Source organism: Bubalus kerabau, chromosome 2 (genome assembly GCF_029407905.1).
Source record: "Bubalus kerabau isolate K-KA32 ecotype Philippines breed swamp buffalo chromosome 2, PCC_UOA_SB_1v2, whole genome shotgun sequence".
NCBI classification, from domain to species: Eukaryota; Metazoa; Chordata; class Mammalia; order Artiodactyla; family Bovidae; genus Bubalus; species Bubalus kerabau.
This window is the reverse complement of record NC_073625.1, coordinates 179,203,521-179,228,108: the sequence shown is the minus strand read 5'-3', so window position 1 is coordinate 179,228,108 and position 24,588 is coordinate 179,203,521. Positions and strand designations below refer to the sequence as shown.

Below are 24,588 nucleotides of genomic sequence, written 5' to 3'. Positions count from 1 at the left end.
ATCTGTCACCCTATCAAATTGTCAGACACACATTATACTAGTTTGTTACATTTTTCTCCCTGTCCCATATCTTCACCCCAGGGTTTCTTTTTTTTTTTTTAATTTATTTATGATTTTTGGTTGGGCTGGGTCTTTTTTGTTGTGTGGGCTTTTCTCTAGTTGTGGCAGGTTGGGGCTACTCTAGTTGCCCTGCTCAGGCTTCTCGTTGCGGGGCACTGGCTCGAGGGCATATGGTTTCCCAGTAGTTGCGGCTCCCAGGCTCAGAAGCACAGGCTCCGTAGCTGTGGTGCGCGGGCTTAGTTACTCTGAGGCATGTGGGATCTTACCGGACCAGGGATCGAACCCGTGTCTCCTGCATTGGCAGGAGGATTCTTTACCACTGAGCCACCAGGGAAGCCCCACCCTAGGCTTTCTTGAGATTGAGAATCATATTTTCATAGCTGAAATCTGTGCTTGGTACATAATTTCATAAATGCTTTTTTATAGTGAATGAATGTATTCAATCATGGGTTCTTTAAAGATTTAATGTTACACATTTTGATGTTCAGAATTTCCTGATATGGCCAGAGGGGTGCTCTTTCAAGCTGGTTTCTTAGTCCTTTTGGTATGTGACAGTAATTTTTTGTGCCCTTGCTTATTTTTTGACACAGGATAATATACTCAGTTCATCGTATGATTTTCTTAGAGCTGTGGTTTCTTTTAGTAGATGAAATTTGGATGCAAACATTGACCCTAGATTTTCACATTGATACTGGCTTGTCATTGCTTCTAGGTATTTTCAGCGGACTATGAAATATTTATCCCGGTATGTGTGTGTATATATATATGTATATGGGGAACATATATACATGAAACTATATATATTATGTACGTTTTTGAAAATTTGAGTTCATACTGAAACTTTTAATTCTAAGTTATTTGCCTTTCTTTTTTTCCATAATTAGGTCTTCTCCTACACTGATGAAATGGGCTCTTATTCAGTATATACTTGACCCTTGAACAATGCGGGGGCTAGGGGGGCCTGCCCTCCTGATGTTGAGAAGCCACGTAAAATATAGTTGGCTCTCCCTATATGCAGATCCAGTCTGTGGTTCCACGTCCAGGATTCAATCAACTGTGGGCCATGTAGTACTGTAGCAGCTACTGTTGAAAAACCTGTATAAGTGGACTTGCCCAGTTGAAACCTGTGTTGTTTAAGGGTATTTTACTCACTTGCTTAGTCCTACAATAAACACCAATGTCAGAGATACTATAGCTTTATCAATATCAAACCTTCTAAAGTTCAAGACTTTTTTGTAATTGTTTCTAAACAGAAGATACATGGTTATTTGGATTAGTAACTTTGAGTGGTTATCATTTTTAAAGAATCAGTCCTTTATGTCTGTAGACCACTTTATAGAGTTTTTCCCCCTACCCTTGTTGATTTTATTTTTCTGAGTATGTAAACTATTAAGTTATACCAGAAATGGTGATTTTAAGTGATTCCAACATGAAGATTAAAGCATGGGTGTGTTTCTCTGAGGTGAGAATTCTGAATCCTCCAATCCCTGATGACTTTGTTCCCGACTCTTAGCTCCAAAGGTCTGTAAGCCCTGCTTGATTGTATCATTTTAAGCTCAACTTAACCTACATGTGACTATCATCCACTTTTCCCATTTCTGCCAGTCACCCCACCATTCTGGATAGATAGGTTTATGCCCCTAGTTATTTTTCTTGAGCATCTTCCCTCTGTTGGAGAATGGGAACTCCACTCGAGTTGGGTTCTGAGTTCTTTTACAACAGTCTTCCCCCTCCTCTCGCCCATCTCTGTGGCCTCCTGCTAAGCCAGAAATCCATGTCCAGATTTTGTTGCATTTCTAGCACTTCTAATGGATAGCACCCTGCTCTCCAGAGTCTGCAGCCCACACAGAGGGTTCTGGAATGTCCCTGTCCTGCCTCTAGTGAGTTTTGAGAATACTGTCTTGCTTCAAGTAGCTCCAATCTGCTCATGCTCAAGGGCCTGACTTTCCCATTAGTTCATCTCAACTTGTATTGAGATGATTCTGTCATAACATGTATTTTTTAAAGCAGCTTATGGTGTATTTATTCCTCACCCTCCTTTCCTTTTTAGACCTGAAACAGTTTTGTCTTCCAAGCTAGGTGATAAGTTCCTAGTGGGTAGAGATGTTTGGTCAGGGGTCCTTTGTACTTCTCTTTGGCATCAGCAGAAAGATTAAGCTATGGGAGCTGGGGAAGGAGTGGTGGCAGATTCCTGGGTTTTTAGAGGCCTCCTGGCTGAGGAAGAATCATATAGGTTGGCTGGTGTGTGGCTCAATAGTTTGAAGTTGCCTGGCCAATCCAGTTTCTGGGGTCTGCAAATCTAGGATTTGGCCCATTTGAAAACCAAGCTGGTGGTGAAGGAGACACAAGGCTGTTAAGATCTTGGCAGCTTTGTCCAGTAGACCAGCCTTTGTGGGTTACAGAGTGGCATTGAGTTCTCACGGGCTGGTGTTTAGGCATGCCTTTCCCAACTATGGTCTTGTTTTAGAGGAAAATGCTCAATCTTGTCACCATATTTAGTAGGTAGGTACTTCCCATGTCCCTACTGTCTTTGTGATCATTTGTGTGTCCTTGGGAGTAGAAAGCTATCCTTGTCCTCTGCAGAGCAAGGCACTTAGGAGGGCAGGGATGGAACCTTACCTGAGTTTGGTCTGCTATGAAGAACCTGAACAGGCACTAAGTCTTTGCTTCCCAGAAAGATCCTGCTCCTTGTTTGATTCTTTTCTGAGAGCAGGGCTAACAGTCAGAGCCAGGGTAGAATCACACCTGGGTAAAGCCCTGGTCTAATCTCATAAGCACAAACCTTCAAGATGAGCTGCTAGAGCCCCAACTTAATCACCTTCCATCTTTGGCTGCCCCAGAGTCCCCGCTGCCCATTTATCCCGTGTTCCTGCTGCTTCTCATGGACATCTCAGGCCATCTAATGAACACAGCCCAGAGAGAGAACACGGTGGGGCCCGTAAAGTGTAGGACATGATTTTGTGCAGTGACATCTGGCAGCAGTGTCGAGAGAAACCTTCACTTTTGGCAGCCATGTAGAACACAAGTGGTCTTTAAAGGGCATGGTCATGCCTAAGTGCTGGGTCTGGATCTCAGATGGGGGAAAGTCCCAGGCTTCAGACCATTTGATAATCCATGAATGCCTCCTCCAACACTCAGCCCACAAGAGACTTCCTCTTGAATGCTCACTTGGTCTAACCAGTCTTTCCCTCTCTCCGAGGAAATCCAATGGATGAAAGAAAATTGATGAGCTAGTCCTAAAATTCGACTTGCTTAAAAAAGTAAAGCCTCATTGATACAGTGATTTGCTGTTGTTTTAACAAATTATCCTAAAGAGCAAATTCTCAGTTCTTGGTTAAAAAAAAAAGAAAGCTTCATCATTCTGTTGAACAGGACGAGAAATCACCTCTTTCAAGCTTTACCTAATGGAACAATAGGATGACTACCACAAGCCTGATTTTGAATAGTTTATTAAAGGAAAGGTGAAGCATCAGTTTCAAATTGTACAAAAGGAAAAAAACCTCATATTGCAAATGTACAATTTACAGAATTACTAGCAAAACCAATCAAGGAGACACTGAAAATACAAAAATTCGATTGACTTCAAACTAAACTGGAAACCCATTGGAGTAGATACTAAGCCTTTTCTGTCGTGTGGTTGTCTACGATTCTAAGTCGGCACTGGTTTTTCCACATGAAACTGTCCAGCAAAGGACCAATCTGTGCAGGTGCCAGGGCTGGTATGGTGGACAGTCCAGTCATCCCTGCCCCTTCATGTCCAGTGAAATCCATATTTCTGGAAGAAAGCGATACCCCAGCCCCCTAAATGGGGCCCAGGAATTGCTAAATTAGCAGATAAAACATTTTTGGTGACCAAGTTTTTCAGAACTGTACAAATGTTGAGAAGTTTGTTTACTAAAAGGATGAATAAAATAACCCATTTTGCTTTCCCACATCGTCACTGGGTGCACAGATTTGTTATTTAAAAAACGCTTTTATTTATTTTTTTTGGTAAAAAGGGAAAGCAAAGCCTCATCATTCTGTTGCAGCTACTTTAAAAACCAGCTGGGAAACAGCTGTGGTGGATTGGTTTGCAAATTTTGAGGCTTACTTTTAAAATCAGAAAGGAAGAAACTAAGTGGGCTTTTTAAAATAACAGTAGCAGCAAGTCATAAAAGTCTAAGCAGAATGTAACTCTAAACCATCGAAGGCTGTCCTGAAGATTCATAATAATTTCTTTCCCCCAAAGAATTATCCTTAATATGCACATTTAACACTGAAATGTAGCTGTATTTCAAGGTAAGCTTAAGAACTTCACCCTCTAAGCACAGACTTCTATGCAGCACATACTTCTATAATTGGTAAACTTAATTCACAAAATTAGTGCATAAGGGTAGTAAGTGCATGGGAAGTAGACACGGTTATGTTACACTTAAAATTACGTTTGAATGGCAAAGGAGTTCATGATTATCTTTTTAAGAAAATGGAAGTCCATGTAACTTGAATTTGGCAGGGCATGAAATAAGTGGTAAAAACAGCAAACTGATAACTTGAGAACCATTTTTGTTTTACTGAGAATACTTTATTTGCTGGTAGAAGTTGCTAAAAATGCACAGAACAAATACCAATAGAAAATGTACTGTATTTGAATCTCCCTATTCTATATAAAATGAACGGTGTACAGCATCTGTTGGAAAAATGGCTGCATGGACATTTCTTATTTTATGCCCCCTTATAAATAAAAATAAACCTTTTTATTCAAGAGTATATAAAATCTGGGAATTCATATCCATGTCCACAGAGGGTGTGTGGTTTTTGGCAGAGATGCACTGTTGGAATTTCATCATAGCTTGTCAATATTCTGCTCCTCCATATTCCCGTATTCCACATGGTCAACCAAATCCAGTGAGCTCCAAAAACACTCTTCGGCAATTAGGGTGAGCTGCTTACTCATAGGTTTAATAAAAATGGTTAGCTTTTAAAACATAAAAAGGCAAAATGTTAAAACGGTTTTTAAATTGTACAACAGGAAAATAAAGTTAAAAATATTTTTTTTTTACTCAATGCTGAGTTTTCATAAAACAGGTGTATTACAGTGTTTATCTTGACAGCTGTTTTAAAAATTTAAAATTTCTTCCTCCCTCCAGAAAAACACACACGTATCTGTACTGGGATAAGTCCAATAATAGGACACAAATGATTTTTCAGGTCAGTCTTTCTGAGGTGACATTCACCAACATTCCCTTGGGTAATTTACATGCGCCTCTTCTGTCACTGCAAAAAGGGATTGACCTTAATCATTTGATTAAAAAACAAATCAGATCACATCAAAAGTGTTTTTTTCCCCATACAAGCTATCACAGTATATAGGCCTCTAGCTCTAAATAATAGAGTTCCAGATTTGTAAATTTTCTTCAGACTTCAGAACATAGGCATTCCAAATCCCTAGAAAAAATGAAACACAATTATTAACTTCATGCATAAACAAGACCCAGAAAACACAAGAAAGAACAGTAATAATTTAACATTTACTGAATCGTCTTCTATGATAGCTGCAGAATCAAAGAAATCTGGCCTCAACTCAGCTCTCTCTCGCCGATTTCTTGACGGGGGCTGGAAAGAGAAACCGATACTTAATTTTTTTCCTGAGACACATTAAGACAAACTGTGATAATCAGCTAATATTTCTATGGTATCATTAATATAAATAACTGTTAAGTGTCACTTTGAAAGGAAAAGAGTCTGACTTATAGGAGCATACATTAAAGAAAAATCTAACTTTGGCTTTTATCACTTAGTTGTTTTTTTTTTTTTTAAGGCTTTCAAATTACAATGAATGTATAAAAGCATATAATTTTGGGGCCTATAAACAAAGAACACACCTTTCAATCATGGAATAATTATATTCAATTATTATGCAATAATTATATTCCAGTCAATCATGATCAAACAGTAGGTGACAAAACTTCACTAAATTCCCTACCCCAAGTAGGTAGATGGAGACCTACTGATGGGTGGGTTGAAGGAGGTTATAGACTGGATATGTCTCATTTACATTTCTTACCAAACCTTTTCGTTATGTAAAGGTTTGGTAAGCACACTTTAAGTTACATAAAGCATACTGTTATGAGCTAAATTATGCCCCTCAAATTAATATATTTAAGTGCTAACCCCTAGACCACAGAATTTGACTGTATTTGGAGATAGGCTTTTTAAAAAAAGAGGTGAGGTAGTTAATAGGAGATCGTATGAACGTGAACTTGAAATTGCTCAGTCATGTCTGACTCTTCGGGACACCATGGACTGTAGCCCGCCAGTCTCCTCTGTCCACGGGGATTCTCCAGGCAAGAATACTGGAGTGGGTTGCCATTTCCTTCTCCAGGGATCTTCCTGACCCAGGGATTGAACCCGGGTCTCCCACATTGCAGGCAGACTCATTACCCTCTGTGCCACAACCTGCAGCCCACCAGGTGTCTCTGTCCACGGGATTTTTCAGGCAAAGCTACTGGAGTGGTTTGCCATTTCCTTTTCCAGGGGATTGTCCTGACCCAGGGATTGATCCCTGGTCGCCTGCACTGCAGGCAGGTTCTTTACCAACTGAGCTACCAGGGAAGCCCAGAGATCATATGGGTGGGTTCTAATTCAATGTGATCTATGTTCTTATAAGAAGAGGAGACACACACAGAGGAAACATCATGTGAAGACAGAGGGAGAAGAGGGCCATCTACAAGTCAAGGAGAGAGGTCTCAGAGTGAAATCAACGTTGCTGACACCTTGCTCTCAGCCTTCTAACCTCCAGAACTGTGAGAAAATAAATGTGTTAAGCCACCCAGTCAGTGGTGTATCTGTATGGCAGTCTAGCAAATTAATACACAGAGGAAGCAGTATGGTGAACCCCTGTGCACCTATCACCCAGCTTCAACAATTTTCAAACATTTGGCCAATCTTGTTTCATTGAATCGCCTGTGTTTTTTTTTTCTTCTTCTCATGTTATTTCACTTCGGACAACTTCAGTATGTCTCTTAACAGATCTCTTTTTAAAAGAACATAACCCCCATGTATTTCTGACAAAGTTAATCATTTCTTAGTATACCTACACTAAGTCCATATTCAGATTTCCTTATTTTAAACATGTCTCTCTTTACTGAACAGATAAAGTCCATATTCTGCAATTGGTTGCTCTGTTGGAGCACAGTGTATATAGTTAGAGTCCAATTTAAAGTACGAGAGGCCAGATGCACATGCTGCACTGAAAGGCAGATCTCGGGAAGCTGTTTTTCATGAATGTAATAAGGAGCCAGTTCCTATTATTGCCAGAATTCAAAATCTGACTTGCTTTGAAAGCAGGTTTGAAAAACACAAGCTCATCCCAATGCCACACCCACTGCTGGTCAATGTTACCTCCTCTTGTCCCTCACAGGGTTCTTAAAACAAGAGCATCATCTTACACCAACGCTTTCACATATTTTAACAGAAAAAAATGTATTGAACTTCCTTACCAGGTCAATAACCATGGTGTCTTCAAATTCTTCGTTCATATCTTCTAACTGGCTCCGGGATGACATCATCACATCTTCAAAGATGGGCTCAGCATCCTCCTCCATGAGACCCCGACTGATATGAAAAGATACAGTCAGAAAGCTGTTCAGACTCCTAGAACCTGAATCCTGACTCTTATATTGGGTTTCCGAACCAGTTAAAGCACCTTCCAATTGCAGCCAACAGACTGCACAAATTATGCTATTGAACTCAGGTAATTAAGGATCATTCATTTGATTCACTCAAGATTTCATTTCAGTTCATCAGAAGGAAGTTAAATGCAATAACCATATTACTAGCTAACTATGTACACAAACTCCCACAGAACTCTAAGTGATTGGTACCATTATTATCCCAAATTTACAAATGAGGAACTGGAGGCACAGAGGTTTTAGAGCTTACCCAAGACCACACAGCTGACAAGGGGCAGCACTAGGATTTAAATGCTGAACGCGTGAAGAGCCCGTGCCCTCCATTCCTATTCTACGCTTCATAGCATATTTGAATTATGATTTTAACTCCTAAGACTAAACATCAGAGAAACCCAAGTCATTACACAGAATGACCATCATCACACAGTCATGTTCTCATGAACTTGATGGAATACTTACACGGCATGCCTTACTCCAGTTCTCACTTTCATGTAGTTCATTCCTGTTCTGTCCTTCCGATTTAAGTCTTCTAATTTTGGCTGGCCTAACCAAGAGATCTGCATCTGAGGACTAAGAGAGGGTAGTATTATTCATTTTGTGGCAGCAGAGGCAGGGTTTAGGTAATCGGTCCCATGCTAAGAAGGCATAGTTGGTTGGTCTAATCCCCATGTAAGGGGAGTTAGCTGGATTTATTCCAGGGTCAAGGTTGAGATAATTATCAAAGGACCTGTCTTGGCAGAAATGGTAGTAAGCTGGAGATCCCTAAGTCCCCAAGAGCTGTGGCAGCTAGTTGTTAGGTGTGAAAGCAATCGGAATATGTCATCCCCAAATATGCCTCTTGAGCTGAAGGCAATTAAGCAGCAGCAAAATACAAAAAAAAAGTTCCCCTTTTCATCTTAAAAGGGTAGGAAATAAATTATCCTTTTACTGGAGACAGACTCTGATGAGCCCAGAGATGGCAGCAGAGGAACCTGCAAACAAACCTTGCTAAGCAAATGCTCATTCTTCCTGGTTAAGGAAGATGAGGACCACCTAGCCCTGGCGGCCCCTAGTCCAAACTCGTGTGTCTTGTCATTTCTTCACAAATGTATTGTTTCTTTGTCTAAAAGGCTTAAAAGCTTCCTACTCTGGTTACTTCTTCAGGTCTTCCTTCTCTTGTGAAGGCTCTCCTGTACATGTAAAAACTTAATAACATTTGTATACTTTTCTCCTGTTAATCTGTCTTTGTCAGTTTAATTTTTAGACCCAGACAGGGACTCTAAGAGGGCTGAGGAAAACTTTTTCCTCCCCTATTAGGTACTTAAATTATCAGCTTAATTCCCCAAATCCCTACTGAACAAGAATGCTTCTCAGACTCCTGTATCCAGCTGCTACCCTATTTACAAGTGTTCCTAGGTGGACACTCAGTCCCCTAAGAGACAGGAATGATGCTGGCTTGGTGGCTCAGAGCTCTCCAGAGTCGAACAAGGAAGGGTAGACCACATTTTTTCTCAGTCCTGAGGAAGTTTGGAGTCAGATACATACTGGGCCAAATCTTCACCTGCACCCTATCCTTCCTGAAACATGGACACTTGCATACATATGCTTCTTGAGAATTTTATAGGATGCAAACTTGGATGACTTTCTGGTAGCTAAAATCTGCCACATGAAGTTCTCTCAAAGCAGCTGTCTTTGTATCATGTGAGGCTACCACCTTGATTCAACCTATAAAACTATAGCAGGAAAAAGGTGACAGACCACAGCCAGGAGGGCCTGACATGGTATAAAGTCAGGAAAGCAAGGCGAGCTGCTCAAATAAGACTTCCCACTGCCCAAGGAAGTGAAGTAGGAATGTTGGTCATAAGGCAAACTCCCCTCTAAGACTGCTCAGTTATGTAGGAGCTGACAATAATTATCCTTTCAGCTTTGAAGATGGCAGATCTTCAGAGAAAGGATTCCTTATGAAAACCCAAGATCTGAATACTTCTCACATTTCTAACCTTTCTCTTTTCAACCTGCTAAGTTTGTTGAGTTTGAGTGAGGATTCTTTTATCCATCAGAATAACTCACAGAATTATTCTAAATGAATAGAAACACAAGTGAGGAGCTTAGAGACTTTCAAATTTGAATGGAAAAATAACACAGAAAAACTTAAGGTTTTCATAGCAAGTCATGCCATCACCCTGACTTTTCCATGATTTGCAGAGCCATGGTACCAGAAAACACTTTAATCTCTGGTGTAGGAAAAGGTAAGAGCTTGATTCTCTTTTACAGAAAGAGCAACTATTCTCAGAATTTATCACCACTTTAGAAGATATTATATATCTTCTAATATAAGTTATTTAATCTCTTGGTGGTTTTGTTTTCTCATGAATTGAGAAAAGAATATGCTCGGATGAAATAATTCTTCTTACTTTAACAATTGAAGGTTTATGCCAAGAAAACCATTTTTTACTACTCACTTGTGTAAAAAGTCAGGCTCGGAGCCATGTTCAGATTCAGGTTCCTGAATCTGCTCTCCCATGGGCCGGCTGTTCTCCCGCAGGACGGTGGAAGTGAGCTGTGGTGCGGGCAGGGGGCCAGGAGTCTGAATCATGGTGTCAGTCCTGTTCAGCCACGTATTATCCAGGCTTTCATCTGTAAAATTCCAGTCGGAGTCACAGAATGTCACGGGTGGAATGAACTCTGGTAGAAGTTACAGCACACATTCAAAGAGCATGGCTCTGGAGTAGACTGCGTAGGTCTGAATTCCAGTTATACCACTCACTTGTGTGACTTTGTATAAGCTATTAAATTTCCAAAATTCAATCTCCTCATATACAAAATGGAATTTCAGTAACTGCCCTCCCTATTGTAAGGATTAAATGAGGTGATGTGTATAATCAGCAAATACATGTTAGCTATCCTACATCATCATCTCTTCCAAGTCCCTCCACCTCCAGAGAGAGGAAGAATGTAGCCAGCCAGAGACCCCTCTACATCCCTTTGCTCAAGCAATAAAGGACCTATTTGCTGGGTCTTACAGGGGCCCCAGGCAGTAGCACTGAAAGCCTGGCTTCACTGAGAAATCAGCAAATCCTATTACACAATTAGGGTCTGGTCACCAGACAAATAACTCTCTGCCAAGTTATACTTCTAGGGCTGGATTGAGGGTCTGTTTTCACACCTTTAACTTCAGCCTCTTTAGGGAAGTCTTCCCTGGTCACCCTGCTTGGCCCCTACTTACCTTCCTTTTTAAGCTTCTAGAGGAAACAGAATCATTCTTGCTCACTTAGGGCTTAATTTTATATACTGTCCTGGCAGTGATCTGTAATGTACATTCACTATCTCTATAATCAGATTTAAGTTTCTTCAAGAGACCAGGAACTATTTTTTCCTTCTTCTAAAGATCATTCATAAAGGCTTGAACAGATTAAATCACTGTTTACAGCATCATTTGCATATCTAAATTCTGATAAAATACTATGTAATCATAAAGTTCTACCTATAAAATTCTAAATTACAGTTGATCCTTGAACAATATAGTTTGAATTGTTGGGTCCATTTAAACATGGATTTTAAAAAATAAATATGTATTCCAGTGCTATATGCTTCATGGTTGGCTGAATCCATGGATGCAGAACCATGTATACGGCCTAAAAAGTTAGATATGGATTTTCAACTATGTAGGTGGTTGCTCCCCCTCACCCCATTGGTTCAAAGTCAACTGCATTTTCTTGTGTCAGAAGAATTTTAATCACAATATATATTATGAAGTTTTCCTCCCCCATTAAGTCACAGAGACAATGTGCACGCGAGGCTTCTCTTTAGCCATCAAGCATTCTATCGCCCTCAGGTTTTCTAAAATTTTGTCAGATGCACGTATGTTCTAGATAAGCTTTTTTGTTCCTGGAAATATCTATCTACTATCTGGTTAAGGTCATTCCACTGATCTGAAGCTCACTACCAAATCTCTTCTAAGTCAGCCAAGATTACATCTTTTATTCATATCATTTTCATTCAACATTTAATTCAAAACTGTTATTCTCTGCTGCATTTAAAATTTGATGACCATAGGAATGGTTTCATTTAAGTTTTTTAATTTGGTAAACCATCTTTCAGCTTTCTACTACACGTCATCTCCAAAAAAATCTTCCGGGATGCATTAAGAGATTGGCCGCTCCTTGTATGTTTCCAGAGAACCTTTCTGGCCCATCAGAGCACTCAACATGCTGAACTGAAACTGCCTGCTTCTGTCTCCCTTTCTGTAGTATGAACTCTTTTTTTAATACCAAATCCCCAGCATCTAGCACAGTTCTTAGGATGGTGCTTGGTAAAAACTTACTGAATAAAAGAAAAACTTCAGGAAGAATTTATTCTTCTTGAAGAGATCCTCCTAACCCCTCAAGATTCCTCAATGAAAACACTTCTTGCAAAGCTCTCTCATCTTCATCCCAAACTGATGAAACCCCATTGCTTAAGGGTTCTGGACACCTAACCTACCTCAACCACTTGGTAAATCTGAAACTAATACAAAGAAAGATTTTTTTTTTTTTTTTGCAATTAAATGGTTACGAAACTGGGTTATCTGGCCCACATATACCTCTCTGTCCTGAGCACACTAATGACTAACTCTCCATTAGTGTGTAGATAAGTAGGTATCTAAATTCTCTAGGCCTTTGTTTCTTCTCTGTAAAATCTGGGTAATAGTGCTTAACTCAGAACTGATTTATAAAACATCTACACAACGTTCACTATGTGCCAGGAACTGACCTAAGTGCTTTACAAACATTGGTCAAATAAATGATTAAGTGATAGAATTTAAGTATATAGCAAGGATTTGATGAATGCTGGCTCATAAATGCATACTACACCTAAGAAAAGCTGTGAGCAGGAAAAAAAAGTCCAGATAGATGAATAGATGTGGGGTGCCCAGATAAAGACATTTTCAAGAGGAAATGACTGAAATCATTCTTTAGAGAAAAGTTGAGGATCCTATACTATAAAGATAGGGTTCTGTTATTTTCATTTTCTGGACCAAAAAGATGTTAAGTCCTAAAGTTGAAACTTCAAAGGAAATCTTTAACATTAATTTTATAAATATATTCAAATCTTTTTATTCTCCTTGAAATATACATTCAGCCTAATCCACTGACTAATGCTAGATGAGGGGCAATACTATATGATGACCATATCTGAACAATGGCAGCTAACATTTATCAAACGATGCCTTTGTGTCAAGCACTGTGCTAGGTAATCACTGTCTGTGTACTAAGTTTTTTACTTAAGAGTATCTCATTTAATATTCACAATAGGCAACAGGACAAGTACTCAGATCATCCTTCATCTGCTCAGTGACTGAGGTTTATAGAAGTTCAGTAACATGCTCAAAGGTTATACAGCTGAAAAACGAGAAAGCCAGGTCTGTAGTCTAGAACTCTGAATTTAGACTTTGTGCTCTTCATCAATAGTTAATACCACCTCCTCAATGATGAAAGAAACATTAGACTTAAATTCTAATTAATTCTGCTACAGATTTCAGCAAAGTCTTTGATGAGTCACTGTTTTTAAGGTAGCAGACGTAAACAGAAATTTGTAAAAATAAGCATGTTGCTCTCTTGGTTTGGAGAAATTTTATTAGGAGAATCATGGAGATGGAGGAAGATTATTTGAGGAAATAAGCATTTTTACTCTTGAGTTTTCTCTTAGTTTAAGAATAATCCTTAAAAAAAAAAAAAAAGAATAATCCTTTGGGCTTCCCTGGTGGCTCAGATGGTAAAGAATCTTCCTGCAATGCAGGAGACCTGGGTTTGATCCCTGGGTTGGGAAGATCCCCTGGAGAAAGAAGGGTTACCCACTCTAGTATATTATGGCCTGGAGAATTCCATGGACAGAGTAGCCTGGCAGGCTACAGTCCACGGGGTTGCAAAGAATCGTACACAACTGACCAACTTTCATACTTCTGTTTTAATAGCAATCTTTAGTCTTTTGGCATATAGGAATTTCTACTCTTGATCACATTTTCATGACAATTCAACTCCCCGTTCCCCAAAGCCTATGAATAATCTAGATCTATGAGGTCTAGATCTAAAACTAGATCTGACCATCACTATTTTAATATACAAAAATAGATTTTCCAACCAAGCAGTGGAAATGGAAAGTTGTTTTGGTATATTCAATGTGTTGGAGAGTTCTACCCTCAAATTACCAGAATCTCTCCTATATTAGGATGCATGTTGATAGAATAACATTCAGTTCAGTTCAGTTGCTCAGTCGTGTCCGACTCTTCGCAACCCCATGAATCGCAGCACGCCAGCCCTCCCTGTCCATCACCAACTCCTAGAGTTTACCCAAACTCATGTCCATCCAGCCATCTCATCCTCTGTCGTCCCCTTCTCCTCCTGCCCCCAAACCCTCCCAGCGTCAGGGTCTTTTCCAATGAGTCAACTCTTCGCATGAGGTGGCCAAAGTACTGGAGTTTCAGCTTCAGCATCAGTCCTTCCAATGAACACCCAGGATTGATCTCCTTTAGAATAACATTATGACTGTCTTATTTTAAATTTTAATGTATTAGAGGTCTATGGTAAGGAAATCAATTTTGTAAACCTTGTCTCCTTTACTTCTCTGTGCTTATCATCTTCCTGTGTTCAATGCTTTTTAACTTCAACTTCTTTTTCCTTGACCCTCTTCTTGACTTTGTCTATTCTAACCTTCATGCCTACACCTCTCAGTGTGGATGAAACACACAAGGAAATAATGTGCGTAACAGAATTATCTTGCTTCAGCAGAGTATTCACCGCTTTATTTATCTTGACAGGCACATTATTTGCCTCACACCATAGAGGCACACTTACCTTCTACTCGTTTTTTGTGAAGTGGAGGTCGTCCTTTCTTATTCCTTACTGAGGAGGTTTTGCTGCTGCTACTTCCACTGTTCACAGACATTCTGTCATCTTCACCGCCAGTGACTAAAGAATTTCTATAGGAGATGAGTGGAAGCCATACATCCTCTCTCCTTTCCATCATTTGTTCCGTAAGGAATTTTTCTAGGTATGAGTGACTAGAGACAGAACAAAAGCAGTCATTTTTATGGAAGCAGTTCATGTATCACTTATTTAATTTTTTTCATAACCTGAAGCTCTCTTCTCTCTCTGAATAATCCTTAAAGATACACATTAAACTGTTCACAGTGGTTACCTTTAGAAAGACAGGGATTGAGAATTTAAGATTTTGCTTCACATTATCTCTGGAATAAGCAATGTATTACTAAGGGTATATGTGTGTTTCTTCCTTTATTCCTTTTTTTGTTTTTAAATACCAATGTTAAAAAAAAATCAGAAGTTTGGCTCAAAAAGGATAATGATTCTCTTTTAAAACGTTCAAACAGGGCAGGATTTCTAAAATGGTGGCGTGTGTAGAGTGGCATGCCCTGTCCCCAGCAAAACCACCTTTTTGGTGGTAGATGTTGAGAGTGGGGGACGTTAGGGGGTCTATGGGATGGGAACTGTCTGTACCTTCCCCTCACATTTGCTATGAAGCTAAAACTGCTCTAAAAAAGTAAAGTTAAATAAAATAAATACGTTATATCACATGTTTTCCTCTTGGTCTAGAAGACTACATGGCCCAAGGCTGCCCTTCTCAGGAGCAATCAGGGAGGAAGCTTCTAAGCTGCTGGTCTCCTGACTGACCATGGGGCAAAGTAAACAATCTGAACTGCGACAGCAGCTTTTAAAAGGCACACACATATCCAACAGTAAAAGGTAAAAATCTAACTTGCTAAGGAAGTTTAAGCACAACCTTTGAGAGGCTGATACAGGTTAAATGGTAAAAAACAAAGAATAAAGATCTGAGTAGGGACAGTAGAGGCTGCATACTGCAAGAGAAACAGACCTCACAGTTTGGTGATGCAGGTCTCTAAACAAATAAACAACCAAGTAACCAATCACATCAATCTCTAGGGAGATAAAGAATGAACATCATGAGTAGATAAATTATCTCATGATGTATCATAAGTGCAGTGTTATCTAAAATGGTCACTTTTCAACAAAAAATTATGAGACATGCAAAGAAATAGGGAAATGTAATCCATATACAGGAAAAACAAAAAAACTCAAAAAACCAAGCAACAGAAAACCTGGCACAAAACACTGCAAAGCAATTATTATACATGTATTCAAAGAACTAAAGAAAACAATGTCTAAAGAATTAAAAGTAAGCCCCATAATAACACTATTTTTCATTAAATAGAGAACATGAATAAGAAGATAGAAATGATAAAGAATCAAATGGAATTTTGAAGTACAACAATGGAAATTAAAAATTCATTAAAGGTGCTCAACAGATTTGAGCTGGCAGAAGTCAATAATCTTGATCATATATCAATAGAGATTATGTAATCTGAAGAGCAGACAGAAAAAAAGTGAAGAAAAATGAACAGTGCCCGAGAGAAATGTGGGATATCATTAAACACACTGACATGTGTAATGGGAGTACCAGAAGAAAGGTGTAGAAGCAAATTTGAGGAAATAATAATAACTTCAGAATTTGATGAAAAACAATCAACACATCCTCAAAGCTCAACAAACTCTAAGCAGTATAAATACAAAGAGATCCACAACGAGACGCATCACAATGAAAACGCTGAATGCCGAAGGTTAAAAAATCTAGAAAGTAGTTAGAGAAAAGTAATTGATTACAAACAAGAGAAGCCAATAAGTTTAAAAGCTGACTTCTCATCAGACACAGTAAAGGCCAGAAGGCAGCAGGATTACATAGTCAGTATGCTAGAAGTAAAACACTATCAAACAAGAATCTTGTATCTAAAAAACTATACTTTAAAGGTAAAGAGGAAATAAAAACACTCTCAGATGAACAAAAGTGTATAGAGAATTTGTTGGTGGCTGACTTGCCTTACAAGAAATACTAAAGACAGTTCTTCAGGCTAAAAACAAACACACCAAAAAGTAATCTGAATTTATATGAAAAAACGATGAGTGTGGAAGAGTAATTACCAGGTAGTCATAAAGAACAATATAATTGCCTACTTATCTTTTCATTGATTAAAAAAGCAACTGTATAAAACAATATGCACTACTGTGCTATTGGGCCAATAACACAGAAACGCGTATTTAACAATGTACACAGAAAAGTGGGTGATGGCAAAGATGTATTGGAGTAAGGAAATGATATGAGATAGAGATGGAATATCACATCCACAATTAAGGAAGAACTGAAAAATATAATTAAGGACTGAAGGAATTAAAATGTTACACTAGAAAATATCTATTTAATATAAAAGAAGGCAATAAAAGAGGGGAAAAATCAAAGACAGACATACAGAAAACAACGTTCTCAATGGCAGAGACTGTTTTAAAACAAATAACATGATCTAATAACAAATAACATAACAAATAACCTCATTTTATTGTGCTTTGCTTTACTGCATTTTGCAGATACCTCAGTTTTTACACATTCAAAGTTTGCAGTAAGCCTGCACTGTCAGATGATGGTTAGTATTTTTAAGCAGTATGTGCTTTTAAAATGAAGGTATGAACACTGTTTATAAGACATACTGCTATCACACACTGATAAACCGAAAAATTCATGTGACTTTATCACAATATTTATTTTCTTGCGGTGGTGAGGAACTGAACCTATAATATCTCTGAGGTATGCCTGTATATGCTGTCTACAAGAAACATACTTTAGATTCAAAGGCAAAAAAGTAGGAAGTGAAAGGATGGGAAAAGAAAGCTATACTATGCAAACAGTAACTAAAATAGAGCTGGAGTGGTTACACACTAGTATCAGACAAAATAGACTTTAAGACAAAACTTTTCTAGGGACAGAGAAGGCGGTGGAGTTAAGAGTCAATCAATCCACCAGGGAGACATAACAATTATATATACAACCTAACAACAGAGTCCCAAAATACAAAAGCAAAAACTGAGGACTGAGAAATGAAAGGAGAAATAACAATTCAATAAAAATAGTTGGAGACTTCAATACCCCACTTGCAGTAATGGACAGAACTAACAGAAAACAGACTATTATGTTATGAAGAAAACTATAAGCCAACTGGACTTTGATTTTATGGAAACAAGTCAAATACAAAAAAAACTAAACTATAACTAATATAAAAGGAAAGAGGAAAGTTTTCCACAATGGTTAAGCTAGTGTTCACAGATCTTTGAATAAGTGAGTCTTATGGACTCTGTGGGAGAGGGAGAGGGTGGGAAGATTTGGGAGAATGGCATTGAAACATGTAAAATATCATGTATGAAACAAGTTGCCAGTCCAGGTTCGATGCACGATACTGGATGCTTGGGGCTAGTGCACTGGGACAACCCAGAGGAATGGTATAGGGAGGGAGGAGGGAGGAGGGTTCAGGGTGGGGAACACATGTATACCTGTGGCGGATTCATTTTGATATTTGGCAAAACTAATACAATTATGTAAAGTTTAAAAATAAAATAAAATTAAAAAAAAAAAAAAACAGAAAAAAAAATTCCTTTATTTAAAAAAAAAAAAAAAAAATCATTCCCATTTGCAAATTCTAGGGTACTGAAAGGTAAGCAAAGAAAAACTATACAAAGTTTAAAAGAAAATTATAGTCCTTTAAACTATCAGAGCCTAAGTTATCAATGTAATTACATGATTAATTCCCTTCAAAAATTGTAACACTTAGAATTATAACGTGAGTGAAGTTGCTCAGTTGTGTCCCACTCTTTGCAACCCCATGGACTGTAGCCTGCCAGGCTCCTCCGTCCATGGGATTTTCCAGGCAAGAGTACTGAGTGGGGTGCCATTTCCTCCTCCAAGAATTATAATGATGTCATGATAAAAACCACTTGTCCTACAACGTGCAACTTACACAGTCTTTTTGTCTTGCCGAAGAAGCTTAGATGAAAATTCACTTAGTACTTCTAGGAAAGCCAGATTAGGAGGTGGGTATTCTTGTCCTTTCTGATTTTGGTATTTAAAGGCAAATTCTATGCCATCCCTGAAATAAAAGAAAATATTGTCTTATTTTTCCAAACAGCTAGTATAGTTCTTCAATAGGCTAGAATTTAAAAAAAATAGTTGGGAAGGCAGCAAAATCATCACTGAGGGTAAAAATAAATTCAAATGGTAAAGTAATAATTTGCATGACATAGTTGCATAATAATATTTAATTTTAGTATTTATAGTGGAAAACAACTTATGTTGTGAAGTTATATTTCAAAACTTACATTGTAAAAAATAAAAATAGCTATGTAGCCACAAAGCTAAATTTCTGTGTAGCTTTCAGAGGTAACAGAATACCCTGGAAAGATACAGAGACTGTCAGAAAATTTGGTTCTTAAGAGTTTTTGTAAGGTACTTAAAAACTTTTTTATCATTCAGTTTTCAATTATGAAATGAGGATGCACAGTGTTTTTAAACGTATGTCTCCCACAACATTTTCTCACTGATAAGAGTGACAAGAATATTTTGTTAAAACTTTCCTTGAAAAGTCTAACATTTGTTACTTTAAAAAATCGGTCAAATAACAGTTGTTTTGGGTAAGTTTCAGTAAACCAGATTGCATATAACAGTGTCTATTTAGCTCACTTACTTGTGGAGTGTGGCAACTGCTTCTCGTGTCTTGATCTGGTCCAATCCAAATGTAAGGGCAAAGCGACGTGCCAATTCTTTAATGCCACTGACATGGGCAGATGTCCTATCTAGGTTGGGCCCTTGCTCTTGAACAAGTTCATTAAACAACTGGTAGAAAGAAAAAAAGAGGGAAAAGTTCATAGCTAAGAAATATTTATTTATTGTTAGAATAGGTAATACAATTTAAAAAATATTTAAAAGCCATATGGTAAGATACGTATTTCCCTTCTTGTATTAACAGTAGCCACACTTTCCCCTTCTCCAAGTCATCTACTATTATCTACTATTTCTCAAGCTCATTTTCATGCTAGTTGTGTGATTACATGCAAACCAGAATTTATTTTTCTACCAAAAGGAACATATTTTGGGTTGGGGAAAATGTTTACAAAAATATACTATGTATTCTTTTTGTTGTTTTCACAGGAATGGCAATATATAAAACGCAGGGTTCAGAACTTTGTTTCTCACTCATTACATCTTAGACAGGAACATTATGTAAAAGAAGATCATTAAGATATATGAAATGTTTTTTCCCATCCAATGACAAAATACACAAAAAATGTTCCAAAACTGAGTGATGGGATTTTATAATTACATACACATTACGTGTATTGCATCAAAATAACAGAATCAAAACTCTGGAATACTAAAGAATATAAAAAGCCATCGTCATTCTGCCACCAAAGTTAGACACTTACATGTATCTGCGTCCTCTTTTATTATGAGAGAATGAACAGTCCAAGCTCTAATCTGAAGCCACTCCCTGTTTATGTACTGGATCTTGCCTCCTTTACTGACTTAGTGGTTTGGTCCTGTGTACTGCTTTTTCCTGAATCATTAACTACTCCCTCTCTTAGATGCATGCATCTTAAAAAACAAACAGCCCTAACTTCTTAATTCCATCTCCTCTGCCAATTACGGATGCATCTGTCACATTCTCTTTACCCAATGATCCTGAGAAATACTGTTTATATTTGTTTTCTTTACTTCCTCACCTCCCAATCTCTCAATTCACTCTAGGCACACGATTTCACTGAAATAGCTCTTATCTTCTATTAATTATGTTGTCTACCTTTTTAGGTTTCTTCAGAAATAGACCGGCTTAAACTACTTACTCTGCCATGACTAGAAAAAGCAGTTCTTCCAGAGATTTTCAAATTTATTCATGAGTAATTGTTTATAAATTATTAAATTTTAAAATGTTTTCAGAGATAGTTGTCTACAATAGCCTTAAACTCTAAAATTTACATTCAAAATAAATACAAAGAATATATTTCACTGTATAAAATTCAAGGAATATCAAAGTAAAATTCTCTTTTCTTTTTCCCATTATATATCATTCTTCTCTCCAAACGTAATCAATGTTAGGGTTAAAGTTTGAAAGTTTTTTTTAAATCAATTTAGACACATTAATCGGAGAAGGCAATGGCACCCCACTCCAGTACTCTTGGCTGGAAAATCCCATGGACGGAGGAGCCTGGTAGGCTGCAGTCCATGAGGTCATTAAGAGTCGGACACGACTGAGTGACTTCACTTTCACTTTTCACTTTCATGCATTGGAGAAGGAAATGGCAACCCACTCCAGTGTTCTTGCCTGGAGAATCCCAGGGACGGGGGAGCCTGGTGGGCTGCTGTCTATGGGGTCGCAGAGTCGGACATGACAGAAGCGACTTAGCAGCAGCAGCAGCAGCCACATTAATATATTTACACATACATAAAGTTTTAATTTTTGTTTATATGGTATTGTACTATATTTTGTCCTGAAACTTGCTGTTCTTCACTTACTATTTTGTCTTACAATTTTTTTAGCTATTTCAGAATAAGTTTATTTTACTAGTCCTATGTTGATGAACATTTAGAATCTTGCAATATTACACAGACTGTTGCAATAAAACGATCTTTCATATACACGGTTTTGTGCATACCTGAATGTATCTATGCAGATACCTAAGTAGGAAAAAACTGGTTCAAAAGGAATGTATGTCTTAAACTTTGAAATATACTGCAAAATTATATTCCAAGAAGGTAGGAGCAATTGCTTTCACAAAGGACCTTTTTCTTGCTGTATCTTTAACAATCACTGGTATATCTATCATTTTAATTCTTGCCAGTCTATTTGGCAGTGATAGATATTTCCTTGTTTCAATTTGTATTATATTGTTAATGAAGTTATGTTTTTTCACATGTTTATTGCTTTTTAAGGAAAAGTTGCCTCTTCTGAAAAGTGGCTTTTTTCATTTGCTCACTTTTGTATGGGATTTGTTTACCTTTATTACAGATTTGTAGGATTTGCTATGTATGATTAAAAATATTTTCCCATAATCTGTCATTGGTTTTTTACTTTTGTTCAGACTGCTGGTTGATGTATAAAGCTGTTTAAGTTTATATTGTGGCTTCTCTCCTGGAGGACTTCCCTACTCCAGTAGATAAAAATACCCTTTTATATTCTTTCAAACTTTTAATTTTTAACATATATATATATATATATATATATATATAATCCACCTAGTAGTTATTTTGGCTACATGTTCAGTAGGGCTATTTATAGCCATTTCTCCAAATACATAGTCAATGGACCCATCACCTATTAAAAAGGAGGTGATCCTTTCCCCACTGACCTTTATCAAAGGCTAAATATATACATACATACATACCTATAGCCACTACTACCCCTCATCTTTACTTTAATACTAGGCATTTATTAGGAATCTTCCTTAGGAAATACATGTGACATATTTTATTTGGATACTACTGTTGCCCCTTTTATTATTAAATACTTTTAAAATGTATTTTTATATTTGTTCTTTAAAAATTATCACTTTTTAAATATCCAATTTGGCATTTCATTTGGTCTAAGAGTAGATCACCTTAGGATTTCACCCATTTGAAATGTAAACTATAGGACTGTCTTCCTAAAGAAAAGACACATAACACATCTTTGTACCAGAAAGTATCCATAGTAATGTATTAATATAATGATCTAATTTAAATGAGGTAAGATAACTAGCATATAATAATAAGCACATGCCAATACTCAATAATATTAATTCTACTCATTTCTTTTCCTTCAAATTTCTTACCTGCTGTAAACTGAGAATGAGGGTCTTGGCACACTGAATTTTATCAATTTGCCTAGTTTTACTCAATGTTTCCTTAATAATATCACCATAGTCATTGTAATACTGTAAGGAAAAGAAACACAGCTTTAAAACTGTTGACATTTCATGAGATAAAGAACAGGCTGGTGAAAAAAACGGAAAGGTGAGTAAAGACATGTTTAATTTTTCATGTTAAAATCCTAATGAGAGTTAAAAGATATTGTCTAATGTTAAAAAAATACACATTGGACATTTAAAATTATGAAATAAATAATAAAACTAGAAAACTGGGAAATTCAAAGAGGAGAAGTGATATATGTGAGCAAAATTACTCATTCCTTACAACATGGATTCAACAGACACCACTTGTCCAGATCAAGAAACAGAACTCTGATAGAAACATCTTGAAGAACTAAAACCTAAACAGTCAAAATTGCTTACTTCTGGGGAGAGGGCCTAAACAAAGGAAGGGTAGATTACAATACAGATTTAACTTTTCATTAAATATTTTTGTGTACCCATTTCCCCCCACAATGTCTGTATTTACTATTATATATAATATAAAAAGTAAAAACAGTGATTTCTTCAACAGTGATTGGGAAAAATTCAACTAATTTTATAATTCAATTTTTTGATACAGGATTTAAAGAGTTTTCCTTGTGAGTAAATAATTAGGAGAAACTCTGAGACTATTAAATCTGGATGTTATTTCCAAACTAAAGCCTAAAACCTATAACCTATGTAAAGAAATGAGTATATTAGCTTCAAGCAGATGGGTATATTTCCATGATGGGAGGTGCAAAAAAAAAAAAAAAAAAAAAAAAGGGAAAGCAAAAGAAGGGGAAATATCTCAAAAGAATCATCTTTTCAGTGCAATTAAAAATTATCTCAGTGCAGATAAAAAGAAAAAGATATATGAGAACACTAAAGCAGTTCAACATGTAGATCAACAAAAATTCAGATTTTTAATAATCACATAGAGAAATGAGGCAAAAAGCCAAATAGATAAGGATATATAAAGAATAGCAAACAGCAATTAAAATATTATAAAAGATTAAAGCCTATAATGAACACAGGTGTGTAAAAACTGCTAAGGATGATAAAAGTTTGGATAAAGCCTATTTCTTGAACCCAAGATAGTACTGCTGAGGGACGACAAGGAAAACCATGGTAAGCTCATATTCATCCAACCAAGTCCTATTTAGATATTACTATTGGAAGCCTGCCCTAGTTGCTCACTTAAGTGTCTATATATCTGTGCTTGCTTTGTGATTTATACATCTATCACCACAATAATCATGCTGAGGTTTTACATCTAGTGGAAAGAGTTAAGCTTTAAGTTAGAGAAACCAAATGTCAGTTTTTGCTACTTTAATAGCTGTGTGATCTTTGAAAGTTACTTTGCTTCTCTGAGCCTTGATTTCCTTTTCTATAAATGATGATTTCCTAAATCACAGTTACTGCAGTCAGCAAAGATAATATAAAAGCCTTAGAGCAGTCTCTTGAATATAAATGGCATAGAACATAGGCAGCTATTCATTATTAGCATGTTATATAATGTTTACATTTCAGTTTCTCTGTAATCTATAACTGCTATACTACAGAAATTATATCTTATTTAAACCTCTGGCTACCAACATAGTACTCACATTGGAGTTGTCTAGCAAAATATTTAGTTACTGTGTCATAACTAGAATGGAGCCCAAACATGGACAAAGACACAAGTGAATGAATGGCATACACAATATTCTGAACATGGGCAAAATAAAATACCGTCTCTGACATAAAAACAAGGCAAAAATACGTACACCGATAAGTATGCCTGTTAGGTTTTATCATAAAGATTTTTGAGGACTGCTTTTTTTGAGTGTCAGAAACAAAATGGAGCTTCTGGGAAGAGCAGCCAGGAAGTCGGAGACTTTAGAATAGTGTAAAACCCTCAACATCTCCTTACCTCCTGCAGGAAAAAAAATCCCAAATTCTCACACAACATATAAGGTCTAACCTCATTTAATATCTTTAAATCTTACCTCTAGCTCCATTCTCATAAGCAATCTATGTTGCTATATCAAATTACTTGCATTTTCCTCAATTTCCTTTGTCTTTGTACAGGTAGTCCAATGTGCCTGAAAGCCCTTTAACTAGTTCTTTGCTTGACTAATGAA

At 37.2% G+C, this 24,588-nt stretch overlaps 1 protein-coding gene across 6 annotated transcripts in view; it reads right to left on the bottom strand.

The window, feature by feature from the left end:
• Positions 1-3,493: 3,493 nt before the first annotated feature.
• Positions 3,494-24,588, bottom strand: part of STAG1 (STAG1 cohesin complex component) — a 507,868-nt gene continuing 486,773 nt past the window's right edge. For all 6 annotated transcript variants that reach the window (XM_055569602.1, XM_055569604.1, XM_055569603.1 and 3 more), the window contains 9 exons: positions 22,406-22,507; positions 19,285-19,433; positions 18,562-18,690; positions 14,543-14,748; positions 10,172-10,346; positions 8,190-8,300; positions 7,539-7,653; positions 5,572-5,652; positions 3,494-5,484 (listed from right to left, as the gene is read on the bottom strand). In XM_055569602.1, coding sequence (XP_055425577.1) covers positions 5,461-5,484; positions 5,572-5,652; positions 7,539-7,653; positions 8,190-8,300; positions 10,172-10,346; positions 14,543-14,748; positions 18,562-18,690; positions 19,285-19,433; positions 22,406-22,507 — 1,092 coding nt within the window. In that variant the 3' untranslated portion in view covers positions 3,494-5,460. The remainder of the gene's footprint in view (positions 5,485-5,571; positions 5,653-7,538; positions 7,654-8,189; positions 8,301-10,171; positions 10,347-14,542; positions 14,749-18,561; positions 18,691-19,284; positions 19,434-22,405; positions 22,508-24,588) is intronic.